This window comes from Panthera tigris, chromosome F2, assembly GCF_018350195.1.
Source record: "Panthera tigris isolate Pti1 chromosome F2, P.tigris_Pti1_mat1.1, whole genome shotgun sequence".
NCBI classification, from domain to species: Eukaryota; Metazoa; Chordata; class Mammalia; order Carnivora; family Felidae; genus Panthera; species Panthera tigris.
In genome coordinates this window covers 67558963-67586390 of record NC_056676.1, presented here as the reverse complement: position 1 = coordinate 67586390, position 27428 = coordinate 67558963, and the positions used below count along the sequence as shown (strand labels likewise).

At 46.5% G+C, this 27428-nt stretch overlaps 1 protein-coding gene across 2 annotated transcripts in view; it reads right to left on the bottom strand.

Moving 5' to 3' along the window:
* Positions 1 to 557: 557 nt before the first annotated feature.
* NSMCE2 (NSE2 (MMS21) homolog, SMC5-SMC6 complex SUMO ligase) overlaps positions 558 to 27428 on the bottom strand; it is a 217515-nt gene continuing 190644 nt past the window's right edge. For both annotated transcript variants that reach the window (XM_042973228.1, XM_007076841.3), the window contains 3 exons: positions 10666 to 10766; positions 10164 to 10270; positions 558 to 2398 (listed from right to left, as the gene is read on the bottom strand). In XM_042973228.1, coding sequence (XP_042829162.1) covers positions 2281 to 2398; positions 10164 to 10270; positions 10666 to 10766 — 326 coding nt within the window. In that variant the 3' untranslated portion in view covers positions 558 to 2280. The remainder of the gene's footprint in view (positions 2399 to 10163; positions 10271 to 10665; positions 10767 to 27428) is intronic.

Sequence of the window (27428 nt, the reverse complement as noted above, 5' to 3'; positions counted from 1 at the left end):
GTGCGAGTGGGGGAGGGGCAGAGAGAGAGGGAGACGAGACACAGAATCTGAAGCAGGCTCCAGGCTCTGAGTTGTCAGCACAGAGCCCGACACGGGGCTCGAACTCATGCACTGCAAGATAATGTATGACCTGAGCCAAAGCCGGGCGCTTAATCGACTGAGCCACCCAGGTGCCCCAAGGAACTAGCATTTTTAAAAAGAGGCCATGTGCATACAGTGGTCTAAGTCTGAAATGTCACATACGGGAAAAAATTGACTTAGCTACAATGTCTTGTAGGGTTTTCAAATGTCACCTGCGGGGCCTTGGGTGATCTCACATAGGACTCTGGGGCGGCCCTGGCAGAAGCAGATAGAAACTCCTCTCGACTAGAGCTGTTCCCCTTTTAACGAGCAATACAAGTTCGTTGAAGAAAAGGTTTCACTTTTTTGGAAAACGCTTGTAACAGAAATTTAACAAATATGTTAGGACAACCAAATGGCAAATCTTCAAAGATGAAAATAAATTCTATATAAAACTTCAAATTGTTTAATCGGCTAGACAAATTCATGAAACATAGCTTCTGAAGACTAAAAAAGAAGGAAAGAAACCTCACAAGATACGAAAGGCTGCACCTCTTCCACAGCGGAATGGTGTTATTTGGCATTTTTCGAACGGATACTGGTGTCCACACCAATATTCTGGAATTCTCTTTAGAAAGAGTCGGGGAAAACACAAATCAAATCCTGGGCAAGTATTTCATGCTTGTCGCTATCTGTTTAGGAAACAAAGTATTTCACAAAAGAACCACATTCCATGAAAAGTCTGTTTGTTCTGGCTTAAAACATAATCATTTCCTCAGGAAGTCTGATTCAGACGAAGCAGCTTAAGAAATTCAAATTGACTTGGTTTGTAGACAACCGAATGTCATCCTCCTTTCTGAATTCCATGAACGTGTTTTCAAAATTAACTCTGCCATTTAGACTAGGCATTTGAACTCAACTATGCGTTATTTTATGGCCTTCGCTGCCTAGTAGACGTTAACTCCGGTTAATGAACTTCTTTGCATAGATGCATGGATATGCTTGTTTATTTACAGAAGCTTCATGTTTTAAATGTGGGCTTTGAATAGATTTTTACATCTAAGTAAACCAATAGGGAGGAGGAGAGTACAGGATTAAGAATTCAGACTCTGGGACTAGGGCTACCTGAGGTCTTGTCCCAGCTCAGCCACTTACGAGCTCTGTGGCCTTCCACGGGCTCCTTCACCTCTCTGTGCCTCGTTGGACTTATCTGTAAAGTGGGAATAGTAAGTGTACCTCTCTCATCAGGCAGTGAAGACTACAGGAGTGAACAGATAGGTCACCTTGGAACAGCACCTGGAACACAGTAAGTGTCCAATAAATGTTAGCAATTGTTAACGTTTCTTGGTTTCCTTGTGTAACTGGTTGATAAAAGGTTGCTACGGAAATTATTAATAGATTAGCACTCTTCACACAATTCGAGTATATCCGAAGATACTCAATTTAAAGACCTGGCCGGTCCTCCTCAGTCCACAGACTTTCGGGGCCAAAGGGACACCAGAGAACATTTCGCTTCGCATCTCCACTTCATGGTTGAAAACCCCAAGGCCCAGGGGCATGAGAGCCACGGAGCGAGGCAGAGACCGTCAGGATGTGGTTGCTTCTGACGATACTTTAGGCTCTCAGAGGGCTGTGGCGAAGTTTCCATTAAGGGCATCAACTACCATTGCCCTGATGAGCCTGTTACCGGAGCGTTCTGGGCTGGTCAGAATGACAAATAAAAGCATTTACATATTTGGAACTGTCAGTAGACAAAGTAAATTTGCTTTAGAACCTCAGGCTGTTATTTATGATGCTGATAGAAAATGCTTGCACCTGGGATGTTTCTACACGTTTCCCCGTCAATATCCTTTGAAAGACGTTGTTCAGTTAAAACTATAATAAAAAAACAGTCGGAAATATTAGGAATAGAAAGGCCTGGCCCCACCATGCCTGCACCATTGGAACAGTTTACACACCGGGGGGTGCACGGATAGGGCACGCCGCAGGTAACCAAAGGTTTATTTCAAATTACAGGACACTCAAAAATAAACAATATAATATGCTTGAAGTTTTGTTGTGACATAGAAAAATGCTTCCGATTACACTTAAAACCTTCGAGTTTTACCCCAACAAAGTATACTTTGCAGCCAGTCGAAGTGCTCTGACAAGCACCGCTCTCTCCAGATGGCTGGGGTAGGAGGTAGGCTGCAGACATCCCTGTAGGGAGGTGTGTTTGTCCTACTCGGAGTGACGAGTTTTCTTCTTGCTGTGGCTCTCGATGGCCCTTCTAAGTGCTTCATCCTGGATGAGGTCTGACATTCTCACATCTGTGTGGCTACAGCCAATTTTGGGGCAACTGGAAAGGAGAAGAAGATCACTTAACTTGAGGCCTTCAGCATGAGCTTCTCTCACATACGCGTATTTCAGTGAAGACGTTTTACCCCAAAGGAGCATGTCTGAGAAATCAGGACTGATGCAAACTCACTCATTTATTCCCCGAGTGCCTACTGGAGCCAGGCCAGGTGCTGGGGGCACAGGCCATGGCCAAGCAGGGCCCACCTTCCAGTGGGGACACAGATAACCGGTAAGTCACCAAAGAGTGCTGGCTATACGTTTATTCACGTTAAGTGCTCTGAAGGAAAGGAAGCAAGGTCAAGGGGAGAGTGCGGGGTGAGGCTTCTCTAGCTGGGTCAGGGCAAGCCTCACTGAGCAGGTCTTATCGAGAACAAGTGCTGTGTGTGGCCCAGGCAGAGGCAGGAGCCTAGGAGGCAGCAGCTTGGTGGCCTGGAGTGAAAAAGCAAGGTCAATATGGCTGAAACACCCGGGGCTAGAGGGAGGGCATTTGGAGAGGAGGTCGGAGGGTCAGGGGGCCTTTGGATTTTATTTTTTATGTGTTTTTAAAAAAATGTTTACTTTTAAGAGAGAGAGAGAGGGGGGGAGGGAGAGAGAGAGAGCGCGTACAAGTGGGGGAGGGGCAGAGAGAAGGAGACACAGACCTGGAAGCAGGTTCCAGGCTCCGAGCTGTCAGCACAGAGCCTGACACAGGGCTCAAACCCACAAACTGTGAGATCGTGACCTGGGCCGAAGTCAGACCAGGCGCCCCTAGATTTTATGTGAAATATGAAGAGAATTTGAGAGTCTGAGATCGGGGAGGGATGCCACTTGGTTTATGTTTAGAAAGCATGGCTCTGGCTGCTTAATGTAGAAGACAAGCAGAGTGGAAACAGGAAAACAGGAGGGCCCTGGGCAGTCCGGGCGAGAGGGCGGTGTGGCCGAGGCTGGTGGCAGTGGCCAGCTTCAGGGCAGAAGTGGACACAGAACCTGTAGGACTCGCTGTTGGGTCAGAGGCAGAGTGTAAGGGAAAAGAAGGGCTGAGCTTCGTCAGAGTCTGCCCCCCTCCCCTGCCCCATGGGCAACTGGCGGTGCCCTTTATCTCTAAAGAGAACAACTGGAAAACCAGGCTGGGGATGGGGATGGATCTAGGAGACCCCGGTTGGCATATATTCCCTCCGAAATGCCCACTAGTCCCTCCCGGAGGGAGACTGTGTGGGTTGGTGGAGACTCAGGGGAAAAGCTGTGGCTGAAGAAATCAGCGCGTGAGTCACCCACGGAGGGGGAGGTGCTTGACGCCATGGCTGTGTTTAGATGTGGTCTCCTCTGGGGGCAGTGGGCTGCATGAAGTCACCTGGTTTCTTCTGTCTGGACTTAGGGTGACCCGGTTTTGAATCTGGCCAACACCTACTAGCATTCTGAGCCTCTATTCCCTCAGATCTGAAGTGGGGGCAGAATTCCTATTTCCCAGGGCTAAAGGCAACTCGGTGCCTAGCATCCCTGATCATCATACTTCTGATACATTTTGCTTTTTTTAAAATTGATTTTAAATTTATTTTTTATTTTAGAGAGCGAGCGAGCGAGTGGGGTAGAGGGGCAGAGGCAGGGAGAGAGAGAATCCCACCCACCATCCGGGATCATGACCTGAGCCGAAATCAACAGCTGGACACACAACCAACTGAGCCATCCAGGCACCTCTCTTCCATACATTTTAAACTTGCTGATCTCTCGGTCTCTTGTGTACACCTACTGTATACCTGCTGCACATTCGTGCATGCATTTGACCTTCTGTGTGGTCCGTCCTGTGCTAGGTTCTAAGCACCCAACTGTGAAATACAAATGTAGGTTCCTGCCCACGCAGAGCTCCAGCCCAGTGGCCTGAGACAACTCTCCGAAAAGCACAGGTATATTAAGACACAAAATAACAGCTACAAGACAAGAGCGAAAATAACAAATACAAGACGAAAGACATAAACCAGAAGGGGAAGAAAGTTGATTGCGGGAACTCATTTGTCCAGTGGTAGGAAGCCCAGCTTTTCAACGTGAAGGAGAAACATCTTCTGGGCTTGTGCTTTCTGGACCAAGGCGTCTTTATATAAGAAGGGACAAAGAAGTGTAATGGACAATATGCTTGCTAACAATATTTATTTTTAAAAATACTGAAATGAGCCCCACAGGGGCAGGTCCGTGCGCTAAAACGTGACTATAAAAAGGCCCTCGCGGGACAGAGGACCGGGGTGATCTGCCCAGGGATGCCTCCTTCTGGAGACTTGGCTCTGTGTTAGAGTAAGGACTGGGGGCACTTGAGAAAGGTCTCACACTGGTTTCCCAAAGTGAACTGTTTCGTCAACCGTGACAGCCAACAGCTGAGATTATGAGGATATAGACACTTTCGCCACACACTCAGACGACATGTGCCGGGGTCACCCTCGCTTCATACTGACCAGCCTGGCGGACACGTACTGTCACGGTGGGCCTGGGTCTCTTCCCACTTCCTAGAACCGAATCTCTAGCACCTACAGCCAGATGATGAATAAGCGTGGAGGGGGAAGGGGAGGCTGAGGTGGGGAGGACTTCTGGTGACATCAGGGGCCCTGTGGGGGAGTGCGAGGACTCTGAGAACGTCTGATGGGGTCAACTGCACGCTCATTGCTGAGCCCGCAGGCACATTCTTCTCAAAGGACAATGGATGGAGCCCAGGGTGACCTATGTCAAACAGAATTCTGACGTCACTGAGGGGATCGACTCTGGGCACAGAGGCATTAACCAAAAAGCCCTCCCAAGGGGGAACTGATGGCCTCTTGATACAAATACAGGCTCAAGAGTGAAAGAGACGTGGGCTCGAGTCTCCTGGTTGTGACCCTCTGGGCAAGTGGCTTTACTTCCTGTGCCCCAGTTTCTTCTTCCATGAAGATGAGACAGAACGTAGGGTCGCCGTGAGAGGTAAGTAGGATAATGTATGATGAGGGTTATGGAACTGGCTCGGATGCCACACGGTTTCTGCCCTCGTCCATGGCTTCAGCTCCCAAGAAGCCCCTGGAGAGGAGGTAGCCCATGATGCTGGTGGGCCACGGGCGGGCCACGGTGCACGGGGTACTGTGGCAGGATGAATGAGGGCATTCCGCCCAGGATGAATGAGGGCATTCCGCCCAGCATGAATGAGGGCTCAGGGAGACTTCCTGGAGGAGAACCTTGTTTCTCACCCCATCTCGAATAAACAAACACAAGTTTTTTAGCTACAAAGGGTAAGATGAGGCCATAATGACATGATACTGAATCAGGGCACTCCTTCTCTGGAGAAATAACACTCTACAGAAGCATTAGTTCATTAATCCCCAGGACATCCTGGTGAGCAAGCCAAGTGTGGCAATACGCAATCCCAAGTTCTCGCGTCATTGCTGTGCAGAAGTCAGACCTACCGGCCTCAAAGGAGAGGCTGGGTCCTGAACTCGGGTCACTGAGGGCAGAAGACGCCACCGGAGCAGTGGGCAGACGTGCAAGTGTCTACTGAACAAACAGAGCACGGGTCTCAGGGGTCCCAGAAGGCGGCAGGGACCCCTGGCCTCAGTCTCAGCTCAAAGGTACAAGATTCTGAGTCTTGTGAACTCTTGGATCTGGGTCCCGAGAATTCCAGGGTCCAATTCAGCTCTAAAAGAGGTCTATGGATATCTCTGGAAGTCTGAGTGGGATGGATTCCCATCGTACCTAAACACGCCGAGTAGCTCTGTCCTACATCCTCTGAGTCTCAAATAATGTGTCACCGAGCAGTGAGGTAAGTAATAACACGGACGTTCTCGACCTTTATAACCTGACTGCTGTTTGTTTAGCGTTCTGTAGTTCAAAAGGAGCCTTCTCTTAAGTGGTTTGCTTCTCCACTGCCAAGAAATGTCCTGGTCCAGATCTAGACTGGAATTTCTCCGCTGCTTCTTTCATCCTAAAATTCCATGAGACGTTACTGTCATTTCTACTCTGCAGGTGAAGAAATTGAGGCCCTGGGAGGCGAAATGCCCCGTGGGCCAATGGAGAGAGAGAGAGAGGCCCTTCAATGACACAGTCCCAGTCAATTTGGTTTTATTCTACATGCTGTTCAGCGTGACTGTTTGTTAAACACGGTTCCTGTTCTTTCACAAAGAAGGAAAAGAAATGACTGTGGAACACTGGAAATATGTTATTAATATGAGACTCACAAGGCGGCTTTGTCAGTAAGAACACACCCAGCCCACTTATTCAGGAAACAGTTTTAACTGCTGTATTTCGTGAGGGCTACAGTCGCCACAATTTTATTCCTACTCGAGCCGGTGGAGAGGGGTCTTTCCAGAGACCGAAGCATGGGCAGGAAGCTTCAGTCGGCGCCCAGTAAGGAAATGGACTGGAAATGCAGTCTAACAAGACGTAACTAGAACCATCTAGGAGGGAGAACTGAGATGTCTCAAACTGGATGTGTCACAGGCATTTTTAAACAAAGGGGACCCAGAACTGCTCGTCACGCTCACATGCATCATGGGAAATGACATTACTTCATGCTCACTCAGGAAGCTCTGGAGTAGGTGATGAAGAGGCCCGGCAGTGGTGATCTGCTGCTCCCGTGATAAGCAGCCCCCCCATCTTCTTCCTCTCTCGCCTGGCTACGTCTCAGACGGCTTCACTGGGGTCTTCTTCCTCGGGCTGTCTTTTCATTAACGAGGGAAGCGCCTTTCTGAAGGTCCATGTGGGGGCCCCGAGGCGGGTGCTGAGGGGGGTGAGGCGGGCAGAGCAGGGCTGGCCTGGCGCTGCCCGGAGCCGGGTCACAGTCCTGTCCTTGCTCTCAGTCAGCTGTCACGTGCCCCGAGCTGCCCCTCTGGGGTTGGGCTCCTCTGTACCAATAACCTCACAACGACATCTCGAGCTCAGAGCTCTCTCCTTGGTCCAAAACGCCACGTGTTCTGCACCCCCTGGACACTTCCAAATGGCTGTGTTGCTAGGACTTCAAGGTCAGCATGACCCCCAACTGTGCCTCTCACAATCCTTCCTAAATGTGTTCCGCGCTCCCGCCCTCTCAGTTGGCTAATGACCCCCAGCCCCCTCCACCGCTTCTGGACACCGGGTTTATTCATTTATTTTTTTTAATTTTTTATTTTTTAATGCTTATTTATTTCTGAGACAGAGAGAGACAGAGCATGAGTGAGGGAGGGGCAGAGAGAGAGGGAGACACAGAGTCTGAAACGGGCTCCAGGCTCTGAGCTGTCAGCACAGAGCCCCACGAGGGGCTCGAACTCACAGACCGCCAGATCATGACCTGAGCCGAAGTCGGACGCTCAACCGACTGAGCCACCCAGGCGCCCCTGGACACCGGGTTTAGAATCGACAGTCACCCTCCACTCCTTCCTCCCTTCGACTCTCAGTTGCCAAATCCTGCCAGCTGTGCCTCCACGATGGCCCCATTCTCGTTCCCTGATACCTGTGACCCTTGCCTCAGTCAGGCTCCCATCACCGTAACTTAATCTCCTGCAAAGGCATCCTCACTGACATCGTTACCCCACGCCTTTTAAATCCATCCCTTGAACTGTACTGGAGTGACTTCCTAAACTCCAGCTTGACTCACCTTATTCCCTCAAAACCCTGCAATGTTGTCTCGTGCCTCTAGAATAATGGCAACAACGATGGCGGTTGGCGGTGATGGTGTCTTCCGAGCCTTGCCGTGGACCAGGGGCTTTCAAGTACTTCACACAGATCTTCCTCAAATTTCACACATACCAGTGAGGCCATTACAACTATTAGCACCAGTTTATAGACGAGGAAACTAATGAAATCCCAACCTTTGACGCCTCTAAGGGAATCTTTATACCAGTCTCCTCAGGGTTATTGTCCACGGGATCCTTCTATTTTTCCCTCAAACATACGGTAACTACAACCGCTCCTTCTGATCACCAAGGAGAACAGGCTCTGAACGGGGCAGGCCTCTTGGCTACAAGGACTCTTCACCACTGCCCGACGTCCTTCTCATTTGAGGCGCTCGGGTGCCTCAGTCGGTTGAGTGTCTGACTTTGGCTCAGCTCACGACCTCACAGTTCGAGCCCTGCGCTGGGCCTGCTTTGGATCCTCTGTCCCCACCCTCTCTCTGCCCCTCCCCTGCTCACACTCTCTCTCTCAAAAATAAATTAAAACACAAAACTGAAATCCTTCTCATTTTTTCAAGGCCCAGTCAAAACAGTACCTTCTCTGTAACTCTCCCGCATTCCTTCCACTTGGATTTAACTGTTATTATTAAGCTATGAGGATCTGCAGAATTTGCCCTAAGTTATAGAGAGGTATGACAGAAAAAAGAAACTTTTCTAAATGACAAATGTTACTCAAGTGTTCAAATAGCATGTATACCTCGAAAGAAAAAAAAAAAGCCAAAGGATGCTAGAAAGTCAAATAGGTAATTAAGAAGATCTGGGTCTTGTAGTCACTATCCCAGTCCAGAGGCTCATGAGAAATGCACGTTGCTATCAGTGCCCGCCCTTCCCGCATCTGACTCGGGGCGAAGATCACAAACTTCAAGACAGACGAGCTGTGAAATGGGACTATCTGGGAATATCTGTTCTTAGCAATTGTCATTTTAACAAACTAACAGTTTGTTTTTCCGAGAACGAACACAGAAACAAAAGTCAGCAGAAAGGGAAGGCTCAGACGTTCAGAAGCAAAAGGAAATTATATTCACAGGGAATCTGGAAGGTTGACTAGGGAAATACAACGTCTCGACTGGGACTCAAAAATGTACTCGAATGCTCTCAATTTTGCAACCGGTAGGCCATTCTTCTAGAGTAAATAGGGTAAATGACTTGACTTAGTGACCATCAAGATTATGTACAGTCTCAAATACCCTATCTCTGAGTCCACACCCACAGGAGGAGTGGTGGGGAATTCCAATTCTGGGTCTGGACCAGCAAATTTCTGGGTGATGGAGAAGGGAGCTACACTTCAAAGTGACTGTTATCAAAAGTCCACTGAGACCTGGTCACACCTGCAATTCCATTCCTAGGACAAACCTGTGATAAGAGCACAAGAAATGCCAAACTGAATTATAGCTAGTTGGGCCAACTCAGGATTCCATACTGTCACAGGAACACAGCCATGGTCCTCCCAGGTTGAGCGCCAGAGGGGTAGGAATGGGCAGGTGGGGGTAGAAATATATATATAAAACAGGTGTAAGAGGAAGATTCTCCCAACATTCCAATTAAGAAAAAAATTCTCACGGAAGTGACCCCAAAATTCACTTGAACCTTTTGGGAAGCTATTTAAGTAATTAAAGATGCGAAAGGTTTTCCCTGACAATTAAATCTTGCTCAGACCTCTGGATACAAATCTTATCTCAGAACATTTTAAACAAATTACCTGTACTGCAGGATGCAAAACAAACAAACAAACAAACACCCCCCCCCCAAAAACTGCCATTCTTTCTTGGGTGAGTATACACGGAATGGGAAAAAGAAATCTTTTAGTATCAGAGTTCTCCTTTGTTTTTTTTTTCAGGCTATAGCACCATTTCATAAAAATTCCTATTATTTAATGATGAACATTCCACCCGAGTCCTTTCTCTCCTGTTTCGAAGGTGTGGCTGAAATTTCTTTAGCTTCTTCCTGAACAGACTACTAATTTTTCCGTCATGTATTGTTTTTCCAGAAAGCCAGCTTCCATGTTTATACTCTGAGGGAGGTGAACGGGCTTTAGCGGGGGGAACATTTAAGGATCTTTTCCTCTAGCGTGAGCATACCACCTCTGACTGACCACCACGGGGAAGGCTCACTTCCCTTCCTGCATCGACTCACCAGGCCTTTTTCTTCCGCCTGTGCTTGGACTCAATCATGCGAACAATGGCTTCCTCTTCATAGGTGTGGCCACACACTTTATTTTTCACCGGTTTCTTCATTTCCACCTGCAATCAAGGAGACATTCAGCTTTTAGGAATGATAATGAGCCACTTCCAGTAACTTCTCCAAGTCACCGAATTATTTGGCACTGTTTTTTCCTCATCTTGGGGCTTCCTATGTTTAAGCTCCCCATCTCATGGCTTTAGATAATTGTTAGGGCAGATGGCCACAGAGGAAAAGGCAGGGAGACCGTGCATGGCTCCGATGTCAGTTGGCCTATGGGTCAAGAATTTCTTCCTTGATCCCTCAGGGCATGGTTGCCTGAAAAGTCTTGGACCTATCCTCTTGGACCTCATCACTCTCCTTTCGTCCCTCCTTACCCTGGATGTAAGATCAAGTTAGAAAGCAAACAGGAGTCTTTTGCCTCTTTGTCTTTCTGGGAAGGAGGAGGAGGCGGTACCTGTGTAATGGGGCAGATGAAGTTGGTCTGGCTCTGGGTCACAATCATATCTTCATCAACTCCTTCTGTTCCATCAACCTCTCTGTCGGCTTGAAGACCATCTAGAGGGAAAAAAGGAAGTCGCTGAGCCTCATTGGTCTAACAGTGTGCCAAGGACAGGAAGGAACGGAAGGAAGGAGGTTAACTGTTTCCCAGTGTCTGCTGGGAACCTTGCTGGGCACTTGGATGCACGTTAACTCTTTTGCTCTTGAAAGAATCCTGCAGGGTAGGTAGGATTCTGCCCATGTTTGATCAGGAAACAGATTGAGAGCAGTGAAATAGCTTTTTCAAAATGAGAGAATTAATTTCTGAGGGAGTACTGTCCAGTAATCAAGAGTGTGGCTTTGGAGTCAGAAGGACCTGGTTATCTCTTGCACTTCCAGCTGAGGGACCTTGGGCTGGCAAGATCTTTTTTGAAAGCCTTTACTTTATGGCTCTGGTGAAAAGATTAAAAGAGGCGAAGAATGTAGTATGCTTTGCACAGCCCCTGGCACAAGGAGACACTCAATAATAAATGGTTACTACTGCTAGGTAGCTCAGGGGTTCTCAAACCTTTTGGTCTTAGAACACTTTTATACTTTTAGAAATTATCGAGGACCCCCCAAAATTTCTTTGGGGTTATAGTTACCAATATTTGCCATAGTAGATATTAAGACTGAGGGTTTAAAAAATATGCATTTATTAATTCATTAAAACAAAAAGCAACTCCAGGGGCGGCTGGCTGGCTCAGTTGGAGGGGAGCATGTGACTCTTGATTTTGGGGTCATAAGTTCGAGCCTCACGTTGGGTGTAGAGATTACTTAAACAAACACAACTTAAGTCATTACATTTTCCAGAACAACAAAAAAAGGGTTAGAGATAAAAGGTGGCATTGTTTTTACATTTTTGAAAATATCTTTAATGTTTGGCTTAAGATAGTTAGCCTTTGATATGTGTGTATGCATCTAGTCTGTCGTGATATCACGTTGTGCAGCCTCTGGAAAAATACACTTACGGAAAGATAGTGAAAAAGACAAGTGACATCTTAGTATTATCATGAAGACAGTTTTGACCTCATGGGTACCCAGAAAGCTCTCAGAGAACCCTAGGGGTCCCTGGCTCACACTTTGAGAACTGCTGAACACATGCCTGGTAGGGCTGCCTTTGGATAGCTTATTTGATTCTGAAATCTATGTTCTGTTCATTTCGTCACGCTTGCCCCTCACTGAGATGTTGGATGGCTTCTGAACAGGATAATGAGACTAAGTCTCTCGTGTGAAAGCTTTTCTTTCTGGAGAAGGGAGACGTCATTTTGCACAAACATCAAAGATCAATAGCTCTTTAAACACAAGTGTTGATGGTGCCTTCCTTCCTCCTCCCCTGCCCCCCATACCCCTGCTCCCTTTCCTGTCCTTACTCTCTTCTTCCTTCCCTTCCTTCTTCACTCTGGCAAAATAACACCGACATTGAAAATTGCTTTGTTTTCACGGTGTGAGGGAAACCCTTGTCTCAGGTTAGGATGGTCCTGCACGTCGTTCAGTTCCTAGAACTGATGGCCCTAGCCTCCTACCTCTGCCAGATGGCGTGTCTGTCCAGAAAAGTACTACTGGGGGCAGGAAAAGGGCCACAGAGTGCTTGTTCAAGGTCACCCAGTGAAATAATGGCTGCCACCCAGGGATTCTGCCTCCGGTTACTGTTTTTTTTTTTTTTTTTGTAGGGGTTTTACATTGTTTTAGGAGACTACTGTTATTTGTATGCCAGCTTGCACTTTCCTAGAGAAATGTCCCTGAGAGCAGCTCTCATTCCTTGAGGAAGGCAAGAGTGGAGACCTCAGAGCTTAGGACTTCCCAGGCAGAGCATTTTTAACCGTACGGAGCCCGGGGCCTTCTAACTTTTCAAGGGCTGTAAAAATTTCTGAGACCTTGAAAACTATTTGTTGGCTTCACAACAGGCTAACTACAAAGCTGAATTAATAAATGATAAAGGTCTACAAAATGTAATGTTAGGTTAACTTCGTTAATTGCTGACTTGGCAATCAAAAATATTTCATTTGGAAGCAATACGCAGGCTGGATTTAGGTTTTAACTTCATAATTCCCAAGTATGCTAAAATAATTTCTGATAAATAGACAATAATAAGCTACTTGTAACCAACCTATTTCCAAAGCAAAACCATGAATATCTTTTTTAAAAATTTTGTCAGCAATAAAATTATATTTAATGTGGAGGCTGCCCTACTTTCGTATGTTTGCTATGATGTGGGATGGGGCCAATGAAGGGTTTTTGGGTCTCCCAGGACCTGCTGGTATTCACGGAGCAGGAGTTAGACTCCTAGAGGAGTCCTTTCTCAACCCAGTGATTGCTCACAATGGCTCAGGAAAGTTGGAGAAGTAAGAAGAAAAGTCTAGAAGCCGAGCTAAGAACATTCTGTCTCTTTAATTCACTCTCCAAAGCCTCCTCCTGTGGGCAGCTACTGCCAATTTCTGATTATGTGCTGGGTAGTCAAAATTAAGGTCCCCCTTTGTCCATTTCTTACAGGGCTCATTCCGAACTGACAACGGATTTCTGACCGTATATGTTATACTGTGGAATTCATCAGAAAATCTGTGAGATGAATAACAGAATTCAGCCAATGTGAAAGACTGTGGGTTTGTTTTCTATTTTCTATTTTTAAATTTCAAAAGGTAGAGGAAGCAAGAAAGCACAACTCAAATGCAATGCCGACCACTAAGGAAGGCTGAGTGGGGAACTCAGAAACTGTAGGTGGGCTATCAACATCCGTGATCACGAAAGAAGGTAACAAAAGTAAGACTGAGGAAGAATGCCATGCGGTGAGTAATAGCCCACGGCCTGAGAGTCTAAAAAGAGAAAGATTCTCAAGAGCTAAACTTCTCTTGAGATAGAACATTTCCTCACCCGAAATCTTTATTTATAGAAAGTGATATTAATGTCGGGATCTACAATGTGCTAACAAACGGTCACATCTGGCAATAAATATCAGTCACACTAATTTCGCTGATCCAAAGATAAAACTTAAAAAAAACATTTTTTAAATTTTTTTTTATTTTTTATGCAGAGCCTGACATAGGGCTCAAACTCACAAACTGTGAGATCATGACCTGAGCCGAAATCAAGAGTCGGATGCTTAATCAACTGAGCTACCCAGGCGCCCCTAACACTTTTGACAGAGTACCCAGCAGGGATGTGTCCAGGTATGAGGTAGTAACTCGAATGTGACTTCTTCGGATGTCATAAAATGAACATGAAAAGGAAAGAGAAGCTGTGGAAATGCTTGAGGTAGTAATTAAGTCAACAATCGAGGAATTCCAAAAGTCTATGAATATTCCCTAGTGATGTAAAGTTAGGGGGTAGGGAGGGCACACTGTTGAAACCCTAGATGTGGGTTCATGGTTAGTTCTGACGGGGAGTGAGGAGCTAAGCAGCCCTGTCTTCGGCCTGCCCCAGTCAGCCATCATCCTTCTAGATGCTACTGGAATTATTCTTACTGACTCATTTTCCTTCGTTCCTCACATCTGAACCATTGGCAAGTTCTGTTGACTGGTTCTAAACTCCACTCCCTAAATCTAAATCTAGCCCCTTCTCTCGATTTCTACTACACCCCGGTCCAAACCACCATGGCCTCCCGCCCAGACCTCTGCCGTAGCCTCCTGCCTAGAATCTCCGCCTTGACCAGGGTCACAATGCTCCCGTGCACGCTTCTTATGAGTGGCGCTCACAGCCAACCTCCCTGACCCGTCTCCCTCTCACCCACCACGCTTGACTCACACTGGTCTTTTCTCTGTTTCTGGAACATGCCACACTCTTTCCCATCTTTGGGTCTATACACTAACCTGACTGGAATGTTCCTTCTCCTGATCTTTGCTTTTCCTACTCCTTCTTGTCATTTTAAAATGTCAATTTAAATGTTATCTCTCTGGAGAGGCCTTCTCTAATGTCCCGAGCTAAAAGAGGCCACCCAAGCGTGCTCTGTCACATGACACGGTTGTGACTATGCACTGCACGTATCCGCAAAGTACTGCTTTCTGGTATGTCCCTCCCCCCCTCTCCCGTTCTCTTCCAGGAAAGCGGGGACTTTGTTGTCTTGTTCACTGATGTTTCCTAGAGTCTAAGTGTCCTTGGCATGGAGGAGTAGGTGTTCAATAAACGTCTGATTAGTAAAGTGCTTCATCTGACAAGGCAAGAGTGGGCATATTTTTCATAAGGATGTACTTCATGTATTTAACATACATGGTAACACACACACACACACACACACACACACACACACACACATCCTCACACAATAATGGTTTTACAGCTTTTAAGCAAGTAACAGAGAGGACTTCACTCTGGCTCGGGGTGCGGCCTGGGACCCTGAATTACATGTCAAATGCAGGAAGTAAATATAAGTTTTACAATTATAGTAGGCCGTGTGGTAATTATAAAGGAGAGTCCAGACATGGTCTTGTGGTAAGAAAATACATTTGGTCCTGGCCACACACAGCCCTGGTATTAGTCATTTGTCTGTCTTCAGGCATCCCAAATTTGGCTACCAGTAAGACAGTTTTATGCCAGCTGGGAAAAAAAAGTTGATTACTGTGTGCTTTTTCAATTAAGCCTGAACATTTTTCTAAAAGTACTTTTCTCTTGCAAGTTAGCAGCATCTGAAGAAAATACTTCGCAAATATTTACTGTCTGCTCGAAATGATTATTGCACTGTCCAGATTTCTTTTGCTTGCTATTCCAGACAGCGTATTTGGACGGGCTGAGCTGGTACAGGGGAGATGTGGGGGCCTCCCTAATGTGTAAAAGAACACGGAGTTGCAGTCCGAAACGCTACGGCTATCTAGTTACAGAGTTTCCAACTGCATAGTTTCTGCAGTATGTGTTTATGCCAATGCCTGCCTTGTTTCTCCTACTAAGTAACCTACGGCTGGGTCTACCAGCGGCCCCACCTGTGAACATATCTTAGACTCTTAAGTAGGAAAAGAAGCAGGTCAGCGGGCTCAGTCCCTTTGGCTTGGAATTAAGGGCACGTGTATCGTTTTGAGGTCCGCTCCACTGTGCTGTTGGTTGTCCACCACTGTATCTCTTTCTTCCAGAGACCGGCGGCCCGTCCTGAATGCTGGGCCAGCCTGCCGCCGAACAAGCCGATTCCTAGTCTCCACTAGTCTCTGGTGCGGGCTCAGACTCTGCTGTGTGTTGTGCAGCTTTTGCAGAATTAAGATCATGTCCAGAGAGGGCCTACAGAATTAAAGATTCCCTAGATGTCATTAACCTTCACAGGATGGCAAAAGTCAACAAACGAATTTTCAATAATCAGAGATTGAGCTAGTACCATTCGATCAGGGCACTGGCTAGAATGTAATAAGGATCCAATAAACGTTAACTTATCATACTTTTACTGCTATGTGCCAGCTACTATCCCTGCCATTGGCAAAAAAGTCCTTGCCCTCCGGGGCTCAGTCACATGGGACGATAGAGACAGAGTGCAAAGCGGTCTGTGAGGATTATGCATATTTGCTGGTGCGACTCTGCTCTCCCTTAAATAGGAGCGTTTCATTCACAGCCACCTCAGGTCAACATTCTGATTAGTGTTCTTCCCTTTCTCAGCTATGATCTGTCTACTCATGTAGATTCTATGTAGCCGGAGAAGCCGTCAATCCAACTGATCCCTTCTTTGAAATCCGAGAACACCTGTTGCCTGTGCCGTATCCTTAGCTTAAACTTCTTCATTATTCAGTTGTTTCCCACAGATGGAAATTCTTTTCCAGGTACACTGAAAGCTCCTTGAGGACAAGCACTGTGTGTCCCAGTCAAGCCAACTCCACACAAGTCCCGTTTATGGAACACCCGCTCTTTGCCAAAGACCACCCAGATGCCAGGCGTAGATACAAAGAGTATGAAGATCGGGCCTGCTAGGGGAGAAGGTTACAAATACTTAACCATCTGTGCAATGAACGTAATGATAACAAATGTGAAATAATAAATGTGTTTTTGCAAAGTATGCAAAGTATCTCTGAAGGTGGGGTGAGGAACCAAGATGAACCTCAAGGAGAAAGTGACGACCAGGGGCGCCTGGGTGGCTCAGTCGGTTGAGTGGCGAACTTCAGCTCAGGTCACGATCTCACAGTTCGTGAGTTTGAGCCCTGTGCCGGGCTCGCTGCTGTCAGTGCAGAGCCTGCTTTGGATCCTGTCCCCCGCCACCTCTCTGCCCGTCCCCTGCTCACTCTCTCTTTCTCAGAAGTAAATAAAACATTACAAACGTTTTTAAAATAATAATAATGAAAAGAAGTTCTGACTGAGCCAGGTTCTTTAGGGAGGTGTTTTAACAAGAGGGAACTACTATAATTAGGTACATGGGCTCTGGAGACAGCCTTCCTGGGTTCGAATCCTGGTTCCATCACTTTATCGGCTGGGTGCTCTTGGGCAAGTTACTTTATCTTTCTTTGCTTCAATCCCCTCAGCTGACAAATGGAGCTAATAATCGTATCTACTTCATGGAGCTGTATGAGGAATAAATGAGTTAATCTATGAAAGGTTCTTAGAATGGTGTCTGGCAAATAGCAGGTGATCAATAAACGCTGTTATGATTGTTCATATTGTTACTCAGAATTCCCACAGAGTTAGCAGGGAGGGGGCGTGTGCCCACATATATGCTCAATTAAACATAAAAATGATGTGCTATGGAATCACCCAAAGAGAAACAAGAAGACTGTCCAACCCAGGATTCTAAATGGGACAAGCCCTTCCATGCCCCAGGGCGGAGTGAGGTCTAAATGAGCCCACTTGTTGTTAGCTGACACAGCACTATCAACATCTTCAATTTGCTGCCCGCTTTCACTTCCACGGCTCTTTCGACACACTCTCCCAAGACCCTGAAAGTAAACTGAGCGAAGAGTTTCGGATTATTTCTTCCAAACGAGCTGACGTTTAAAAAAAATATTTATTTATTATTTTTTTAATGCTTATTTTTGAGAGAGAGACACACGCACAGAGTGTGAGCGGGGGAGGGGCAGAGAGAGAGGGAGACAGCATCCCAAGCAGGCTCCAGGCTCTGAGAGGTCAGCACAGAGCCTGATGTGGGGCTCGAACCCACGGACCGCGAGATCACGACCTGAGCTGAAGTTTGATGCTTAACTGACGGAGCCACCCAGGCGTCCCTATTTATTTTTTTCAATTCAAGTAATCTCTACACCCAACGTGGGGCTCGAACTCAGGACCCGAGATCAAGAGTCTCATGCTCCTCTGATGAGCCAGCCAGGCACCCCCAAATGAGCTCACGTTTAGCAAGATGGACCCTTTCACGTTACCACACGCCTGTTAATTGTCTATTGTTGTTTCAGACATACCCTTTGTCCTCAGCTGACATCATGGAGTCATTTGCCTCCATTTATTTAAGTATTGTCAAAATATGAAGGTTTTAAAATAACAGAACCCGGTGCCTTCTACGGATGGAACAAAAACCAATCAGTCAAGATCTGGTCATACAGTATCCATTCCAAGCCAATAAACACCGAAAACTTCCCCAGACTCTGTACTTGCATTTAGTACTTCTTAGAGGATGAGGTTTAACGATCTTCTCTAGGTCACCAAGTGAAATCAGAAAATCCAATGCACACATTCCATTTCTTTGTTCTGGGCAATTTAACTACACAACACATGACAGGAAAACTCTGATTAGCCGGCACTCAGAGGGTCTACAACTCTCAATTCTGTAGATCCATAGCAGAGGAAGAAGCCAGCACAGGTCAGAAGGTGAGAAATCCCATGTGGGCTCATTTATGTATTCTTATTTTAGAGGGTTGTAAGTACCCTCTTACAGGTACCCAAGACAGTACGTGAGATTTTTCATACACCCTTTCCAATCTCTGTCTTTAAACTACCTTCACGCTCTTTCCTCCTCTCTGTTCTCACTGCTGCTGTCCTAATTCAAGTCCCTAGCATTTCCTGTGTAGAATATTGCAAAAAGTTCTTTATTCATCTCTCTGCCTCAGTCTCTCCCCATTCTAGTCCTCCTACTCCAGGTACTTGTCTTTCTAAGAGCACGGCCTCCTACACACGACAAGACTTCATTAGCCGGCCCAGAGCACCTTCGGGTCCTACTGCTCCCCACCTTGGTCCCATCCGCCATATGCACCCCAAACTGGTCACCGTCCGTCCACACTTGCCATGCTGTTGTGCACCTCTGATAGCCCCTCTCCTGACCAATCCCTGACCACTCTTCAATACACGATTCAGGTACTTCCTCGGTGAAGCCCCAGAGCAGAGACTGATTTCTCCTTCAGCACCCAAAGGGTCTTTGTACATGCTGTAATCATTTGTTTACTTGTCTATCTTCCTCCCACACTGAATTCCTGAAGGAAAGGAGCTCTGCCTTATTTGTCTTGCTATTTTCAGTGAGTCAGGCAAGGTGCAAGAACTTAGTAAGTATTCACTGAATGACCAGTTGCTGAAACAAGACAGTGCTTTGACTACACTTAGACATAAATTGACAGTAAGATGAAAATGGTGAAGACTGTTTTGAAGGCAAATATTTTTTTTTAAATTTTTAACGTTTATTCATTTTTGAGAGACAGGGAGAGACAGAGCATGAGTAGGGGAGGGGCAGAGACAGAGAGAGGGAGGCACAGAATCCAAAGCAGGCTCCAGGCTCTGAGCTGTCAGCACAGAGCCCGATGTAGGGCTGAAACTCACAGACTGTGAGATCATGACCTGAGCTGAAGTCGGACGCTTACCCAACTGAGCCACCCAGAGGCCCCTAAAGGCAAATATTTTGGAAGATGACAACCTGGTCCTTGATCGAATTACTAATCGTCCAGGAGGGAGCCATGTTGCACCGCGTGTCATTCTATCATATAGTCTCTGCTCCACTTCTGCGCAAAAGCTATTTACCAAAATGCAAGATGAGAGAGGTCATATTCCAAGAAGTAAATTATTCCACAGTATGTCTTTTGATTGATTCTGATTCTGTTCTCTTGCCCCCAAACCATCTACGTTCACAGGAAAGTACAATTATCAGTCATCGAAAATGTGAAAATTGGGGCGCCTGGGTGGCTCGGTCTGTTGAGCGTCTGACTCCGGCTCAGGTCATGATCTCGCTGTCCATGAGTTCGAGCCCCGCGTCGGGCTCTGTGCTGACAGCTCAGAGCCTGGAGCCTGTTTCAGATTCCGTGTCTCCCTCTCTCTCTGCCCCTCCCCCACTCATGCTCTGTCTGTCTGTCTCTCTCTCTGTCAAAAATAAATAAACATTAAAAAAAAAAAAAAAAAAGAAAATGTGAAAATTATCTTAAGTGTGTTGAGTTTACCCAGGTAGGGCAGGCTGTACATGCACAAGTACAGCAGTTCTCGTAAGAGAGAAACACTGGGGGGCTCTCCTTATCTGACAGACTAAGTGTAAGTGACCTATGGCACCACCACTCACAAGATCTGATAGTAATTCACAACAATCCTTACCATCGGAAAACACTGACGTTACAAGGCGGAAACAAATGAAATTAAAACTGTATGCGTAGCACGAATTAATTTTTTTTTTTTTAACGTTTATTTATTTTTGAGACAGAGAGAGACAGAGCATGAACGGGGGAGGGGCAGAGAGAGGGCGACACAGAATCCGAAACAGGCTCCAGGCTCCGAGCTGTCAGCACAGAGCCCGACGTGGGGCTCGAACTCACGGACCGCAAGATCATGACCTGAGCCAAAGTCGGCCGCTTAACCGACTGAGCCACCCAGGCGCCCCACGAATTAATTTTTAAAAGGGGTACATAGAAAAAAAAGACTGAAAGAAAATCTGACAAAATAGTGCAGTCCATCGGGTCCCCACGATGTAACTACTATGTATATGAACGGATGGTGCAGGAATCAATGAAGACATCTAAGATTTTTGAGGAATAATTATGTAGCTTGCACTTTCCATGTCCAGTACTCTTCATGAGACCAAGTGGTATGAATGAGGTAAGTAGGGATGACAGCAGCAGGGATGGAATGGATTTGTTTATTTGACTTGTCAAACTGAAACACATTATGAAATCGAGTCCAGAGATCATAACATTAAAAAAAGGAACTTTAAAATTTATACTTGCTCAACTTTAAAACTGCCAAGTTTCAACTTTGGGTAACACGGGCACTAAGACACCCTTTCAATTCCTGGTAGTTTCTAGGTGTAGTATCCTAACAATATATTTCAAACGAATCTGCTCCCCGCCAAGGCAAAACGTCACAAGTTCGTTCATATACTGTCTTCTCCCCCACTGATGGCCCCTCACATTCGAGCTCCAGACAGAATAATGAAATACCAGAATAGAATGAGGCCTTAATAACAGTATAAAGTTCGCCCTAATAGCATACTTTGGTAAAGCTTCTCAAAACAAATGATAATGATAAGGAGTATCAACATTTTGATACACTTAAGAATTCTTTCTGATGATGGCACAATGTCGTCATATTAAAAAAAAGAAGAAGAAAAGAAAGAAAGGGGGAACAATCCCCAAAGTGCATTCGATATGGAAGACATTTAAAAAGGTCAGAGCCTGAGGGTCCCAATCTAGTGAGGCTTAACAAGGCTGTCAGCAACAACGAAGTCAGCGAAGCCACCGGAACGTAGTTCAGCTCCCAGCGTGCAGTGCTCAGAGCCAGTCAGGGCAGAGTTAGCCCAACTTCCAACAGTAAGGAATCCATAGACGCTCTGCTCTGGTCCTCCTGGACATCTGGTTTTGGTTTTCGGGGCCTTGTCTAAAGTTAGTCTAACAGAAAACATACAAAAAAAAAAAAAAAGGCTGCCAAGTGGAAAGAAGAAGTAAAATGGAAGAGAGGGGGAGAGAAAGGGAGAAAGAGAAGAAGGAAGAGGAAGAGGAGGAGGAGGAGAGGAAGGAGGGGGCGGGGAGAGGAGAAGACAAGACAGGAAGGCAGGAACTAAGGGATGTAGGAAATCTTCAATACCACAGAGCCCAGGGAAAGGCACCAGCGCTTACATACCCTGGGACCAAGTCCTCGTCTGTAGGCCCTCCTTCCTCTCCGCACGCCCCCCTTCACTTTCCACCCTCTTTCAAGCCTTCCCCACATACAAAGGAAGACACATGACTTCAAAATCAGGATCAGCTTAGGACATGGCTCTTGTGAATGTGTACAATAGATCTGAGTCATTTGCTCATTCTGTAAACATGAAGAAATAACACTTTTAAAACTTCCTCCTTCATGACATTCATAGCACTTGACAATATGCTTAGCGTGGAACACTGACTCTTTTCCTTATCCACACCCAAAGTGTCAAGAGGGACCGACTCTCTTTCTCACTGACAGCTCACTTGTTCCAGGGTAGGTAACCAGCGGGGGCACGACAGGGAAGCAGAAGCAGGACTGACAGTGGCTGCAGGGTCTACGCATCTAGGCCGGGCCACACAGGAACGTATGGAACTGAGGAGCCCAGGAGAGCATTTCACCAGGGCCACTGCCTTCCTCTGGGAAACCTTCCACTCAGGGACTTCCCCTCCCGCAACCCCCCCCCCCCCCCCCCGCCCCACTCCACCCTGGACACTTCATGTATTTATCTGTTTATGCCACTGTCTCTACCACTGATCTGTAAGTGACCAGAAACAGGGACCACTTCTATTCATCTCTGTATTCCTAGTGCATGGCACAGGGTCGGGGCTCAGGAATCCAATCTTAATGGGTCCCTGGTGGCTTAAAACTGGTTCTGTTCATGCCCTAGCTCTTCTGTAGAGAAGGGTTTCTACAGACAACCCAGAGAAAAGTTCTGCAAGGCATGGACTTCAGGAGGGTGGGTGGAGTCCAGACGTAGGCACCGCTCGGTTCTGCGGCAGGCTAGCACCCTTCATGTCTATTTCATTATGATACAGTCAAGATGAAATCAAATGTCTTTGCCTCATTCAAAGAAAAAACCTAAGAATGCATCAGGGCAGCAACAAAAACATCTTGGGTAAGTAGAACCCTGGAGATAGTTTCCAAAAGCGCAAAGCAGGGTGACTGGTTGATCTTGGTTTTCGTTTTCAAAGCCCGTGGGGGAGGGGCGTCAAGGCTGTGCACTCCGACAGCCGTTCTGAAGCTCCAGAAGATTACACTGATGGGAGCAAAAGAAGGGAGTGGTGAGCAGGGATAAGACCAAGGAAGTAAGAAAGGAGAGTAAGAGGAGAAACAAAGGCTCTCAGGACTTGCTTTACAAACCCTCCAGGAAAATACAGAGACCTCGGACAACTCCCTTTCTGAGCTAAGGATGCTGCTGGCTTACAGCCACACTCTCCAGCCTGCAGCGGGGGTCTAAGCTAGATCGGGCTGAGTGGCGACATGGCACCAAATACCAGCTCACATCCCCCAACAACGCAGGACAAGCCTCTCCTACAGCCTCCCGTTTCTCTGACTCCAGCTCTCTTCCTTAGCTAAAAGGTCTCTCTTGCGCTCCCTCCTTTTTTTAAAGTTTATTTATTTTGAGAGAGCGAGAGTGGGGTAGCGGCACAGAGAGAGGGAGAGAAAGAGCATCCCAAGCAAGTTCCATCCTGTCAGTGCAAAGCCCAACACGGGGCTTGAACTTCTGAACTGTAAGATCACAGCCTGAGCCAAAATCAAGAGTCAGACGCTTGAGGCGCCTGGGTGGCTCAGTCGGTGAAATGTCTGACTTTGGCTCAGCATGATCTCGAGGTCCATGAGTTCGAGCCCTGCGTGGGGCTCTGTACGGACAGCTCAGAGCCTGGAGCCTGCTTCAGATTCTGTGTCTCCCTCTCTCTCTGATGCTCCTCAACTCATTTCTCTCTCTCTCAAAAATAAATAATGAAAACATTGTAAAAAATTTTTTTAAATGTTAAAAAAAAAAAGAGTTGGATGCTTAACCAACTGAGCCACCCAGGTGCCCCTAAAAGGTCTCTTAAGACAAAAGAAAAACAGTGGGGCAACTGGTGGGGTGACTGGAGAAGGCTCTGTCTCACTGTGACACCCCTGACCATGAGCCTGTCCAGGGAAAAGGCAGCAGGGGACTGGAAAGCAAGCAGTGGAGTCAGGCTCAAAACACATGAAGGGCGAACATCAAGGAGGCAGGGAAATTATGCAGGGGAGGTAATGAGCACCCTAATTACAGGGGTCATAACGAGGAGCAATGGAATGAAATTAAGGAAAGGAAAATGTTAATTGTCAGGAAAAACTTGGTTGGGCCCACTGAGGGAGAGGTGAGTTTCCCATACTCTACACAGACGGAGGGCCATTCATCTTAACAAGGCTGGTTCAAAGTGAGCTAGAAATTATTTAGAGGGAATTTTATTTTTGTTACCAAAAGCAGACTAGGTTACTTGATGACACACAGAGGCCCCTTGTGTCTAATTTTATCACTCTGTTCTCTGTTCTAAATGAAATAGTAAAGTAGCAAATGATAAAAAAGCCTGTGACTATTTCATTCCAGAAATATGATTCAACATCTAAGGAGATCAAAGTCAGCAAAGTGAGAACAAGTAAAAGGAACGGGAGATAGTCAAACATGCTTCAATTTACAACAGATTTACAGCGGAGACTTAACCAAAAAGGGCTACTAAAAATAGGCCTGGTTTCTCCTACTTTCCACAACGAATTCAGTTACTTTACGTTTCAGAATTAATACAAAGACGGCAACTAAACCTAATCACTGTAACTGGTAAAGAGCATTCGCTTTCAAAGTTTCACCGGGTCTCATAAAGACACCACCTAGTAGCGTTCTCACAGCAGGAAGAGAGCTGAAACCCAGAGCCCTCAACAGGGTGACGCTTCATCTACTTAAGAGACTACAGCATTGGAGGCTTAGGGCCAGGCGTAAAACGTAAAGAAAATGTATTTTCTCTTCCTCATTTAGGAGCCCAGGGTGTGATCCATGCAACTTTCATTTGCTAAATGTCCACCGACCTCGGCGATTTCCTAGGCCCCGAGGGTGCAAAGTCCTGGGGCTGAAATGGACAAGAAAACACATGCCGAGAGCCTAGAATGCTGCCCCAGAGCTCCTTGTGAGCTTGGGGGACCTCGGGAGCTCACAGGAGGTTTCTGCACGTGACTGTGGGAGGGACAGCGGCGCTGGCAGGACTCCTGAAGGAAAAGGAGGTAATGATGACCGAAGGCCAAAGTGTGAGAGAAAAAATGCCTGTCTGTCACTCTGTCACTCTCAGTGACTCTGATCACAGGGACGGATACCCTGTCATGCGTGTTAGAACAAATTTGGCAAGAAAAACATTCTATTTTTATTTATTTATTATTTTTTTAATGTTTATTTTTGAGAGACAGAGAGAGAGAGACAGGGTGTGAGCGGGGAGGGGCAGAGAGAGAGGGGGAGACACAGAATCTGAAGCGGGCTCCAGGCTCTGAGCTGTCAGCACAGGGCCCGATGCGGGGCTTGAACCCACAAACTGCGAAATCAAGTCTGGTGCTCAACTGACTGAGCCGCCCAGGCACCCCAGCAAGAAAAGCGTTTTAAAGTCAGGCATTCTGATATTACTTAGCATTTCCCCAGCAGCCTTTCTTATGTAAATGCCTCCAAGAAGGTAGGCTACACAGGGGCTTGTCTGCTTGCTTCCTCCTCCACCCACACACCCACCACCACTGATTGATGCCCATCGTGCGTGGTGGGCCCTGTGGACACCGAGGTCAGTAAGACAGAACCCCCGTCCCCCACCAAGGGACTCACTGTCTAGTGTTGGCACAGAAAATGCCATTAAAATACGGCGGGTTGGGGCGCCTGGGTGGCTCAGTCGGTTAAGCGTCCGACTTCAGCTCAGGTCACGATCTCGCGATCTCGGGGTCCGTGAGTTCGAGCCCCGCGTCGGGCTCTGGGCTGACGGCTCAGAGCCTGGAGCCTGCTTCCGATTCTGTGTCTTCCTCTCTCTCTGCTCCTCCCCCGTTCATGCTCTGTCTCTGTCTCTGTCTCAAAAATAAATAAACGTTAAACAAAAAATTAAAAAAAAAAATACAGAGGGCTAAGTTCTATGAACTTCAGCTGTGGGTTCCAGAGGCAAAGCTAAGCAGGCAACGTGGGGGGCTCCTGCCAGGCCCGTGGGCAAGAGATCAAGGTGGCTCTGGAGAACTCAGTGTGTGGTTCAGGAGCACCGACGGAGAGGAAGCTTGGAGTGCTTCTCTCCAAGCTTCTCACTGCTAGGCAGTGACCCATCCGCGGCAGCGAGGTGTCAGGGCCCTTTTGGAAATTTATCCTCCCTGAATATGAATTACGAACATAGAACATTTTTGACAAGATGCCAGGGTAAGTCATACCTTGTGATGAGGTGCTCCGTGCCCTCCCCGGTGGGTCGGCTCATCCTTGTCCTTCATGTCAACTATAAATTCAGGGCTAGTGCTATAAATAAGTTTTCAGAGAATCCTCTAGAAACCTTTGGTCTGATTTCAGATCCTAAGATGTCTTAAGCACTGTGATGGCCTGATTCAATCCTTATCAAAAAACCTTTTCCATAAACGTTCAATTTCACCATACATACTTCATTTATTACTCCTGCAATAAATTTCATTTATTATAATTCTACTACTGACAACAGACACTGGATTTCGAAAGGACAGACAGACAGCCTGCAGGCAGATTTAAAAGCAGAGTTTACAACACTCAGGATTTTATAATGCAGGCTTTCATCTTGTACAATATTAACTATATAATTGCTAACTTGATTTTTCTTTCTTTTCTGTACTGCTTCTGAGATTCTGAGATGAACTGTTTGCTGCCATTGCTAATGAAATTCAGAAAAGGACCATCGGTTTTTCACTCCACTTGGGAATTTTGATGCACTAGAGGTTTGCACATTGCTGTCAGAACAAATAAGATTCCCCATTCCTAAGTGCAAAGGGAACATGGCTTTTCAGGAGAAAAATGAAGAAAATTCAAGCAAAGGGGACTTTGGGGAAATCTGGCAGGAGGAGACTTGTGTTCTGTTGATCTGATTGTATAAGAAACATTGTCAAGAGCTTTTATGTAATAGACATTTTTTTTCCCCAATCAACATCTAGGGTAGAAAAACACAATGCCTCCAAGTCAACTGTTTGCCAATTACAAGCAAATAGTACTTTGGTGGAAAGTGCCCCGGAATGACTGGAAGTTCCCAGCTCTGCCACCAATCAGCTGTGAGACCTGGAAGGTTTTTGACCTTGTTCTCTCTACTACCTGAGAAATAATAGGATGAGAATAGGAGGGAGGGTAGACGATGGTCTCTAGACTATCATCTCAAAAACCATGGTCTTAAATCCTTTATTCGGACAATCATTATCAGAATTTTACCCAGAGAGGAATCAGACTGTGTTTAAAAAAAAAAAAAAAAAAAAAAAGGTTTGAGGAGCCTCAGTGGCTCAGCTGGTTTGGTGTCCAGCATCGGCTCAGGTCACGATCTAATGATTGGTGGGTTCAAACCCCACATCGGGCTCTGTGCTGACAGCTCAGAGCCTGGAGCCTGCTTGGGATTCTGTGTCTCCCTCTCTCACTCTCTCTCTCTCTGCCCCTCCCCCACTCCCACTCTGTCTGTCTGTCTCTCTCTCTCTCTGAAAAATATATAAAAATTTAAAAAGGTTTTATTGAATATTTAGGTAGTCCACTCAAATGACTGCTCACACTGATCTCAAGGCGAACTTGTTGCTTCCAAGAGTCAATCTATTTGCAAGCCAAACTTGCACAACATCCTGATTTATGTTACAGAAATAGGTGGCCATTAATAACCTAGCAAATAAAATTTGGATTTCAAGTGGTGAAAACATGTTTCACTATGGCCAATATGAAGTAGGAATTGAGCAAGA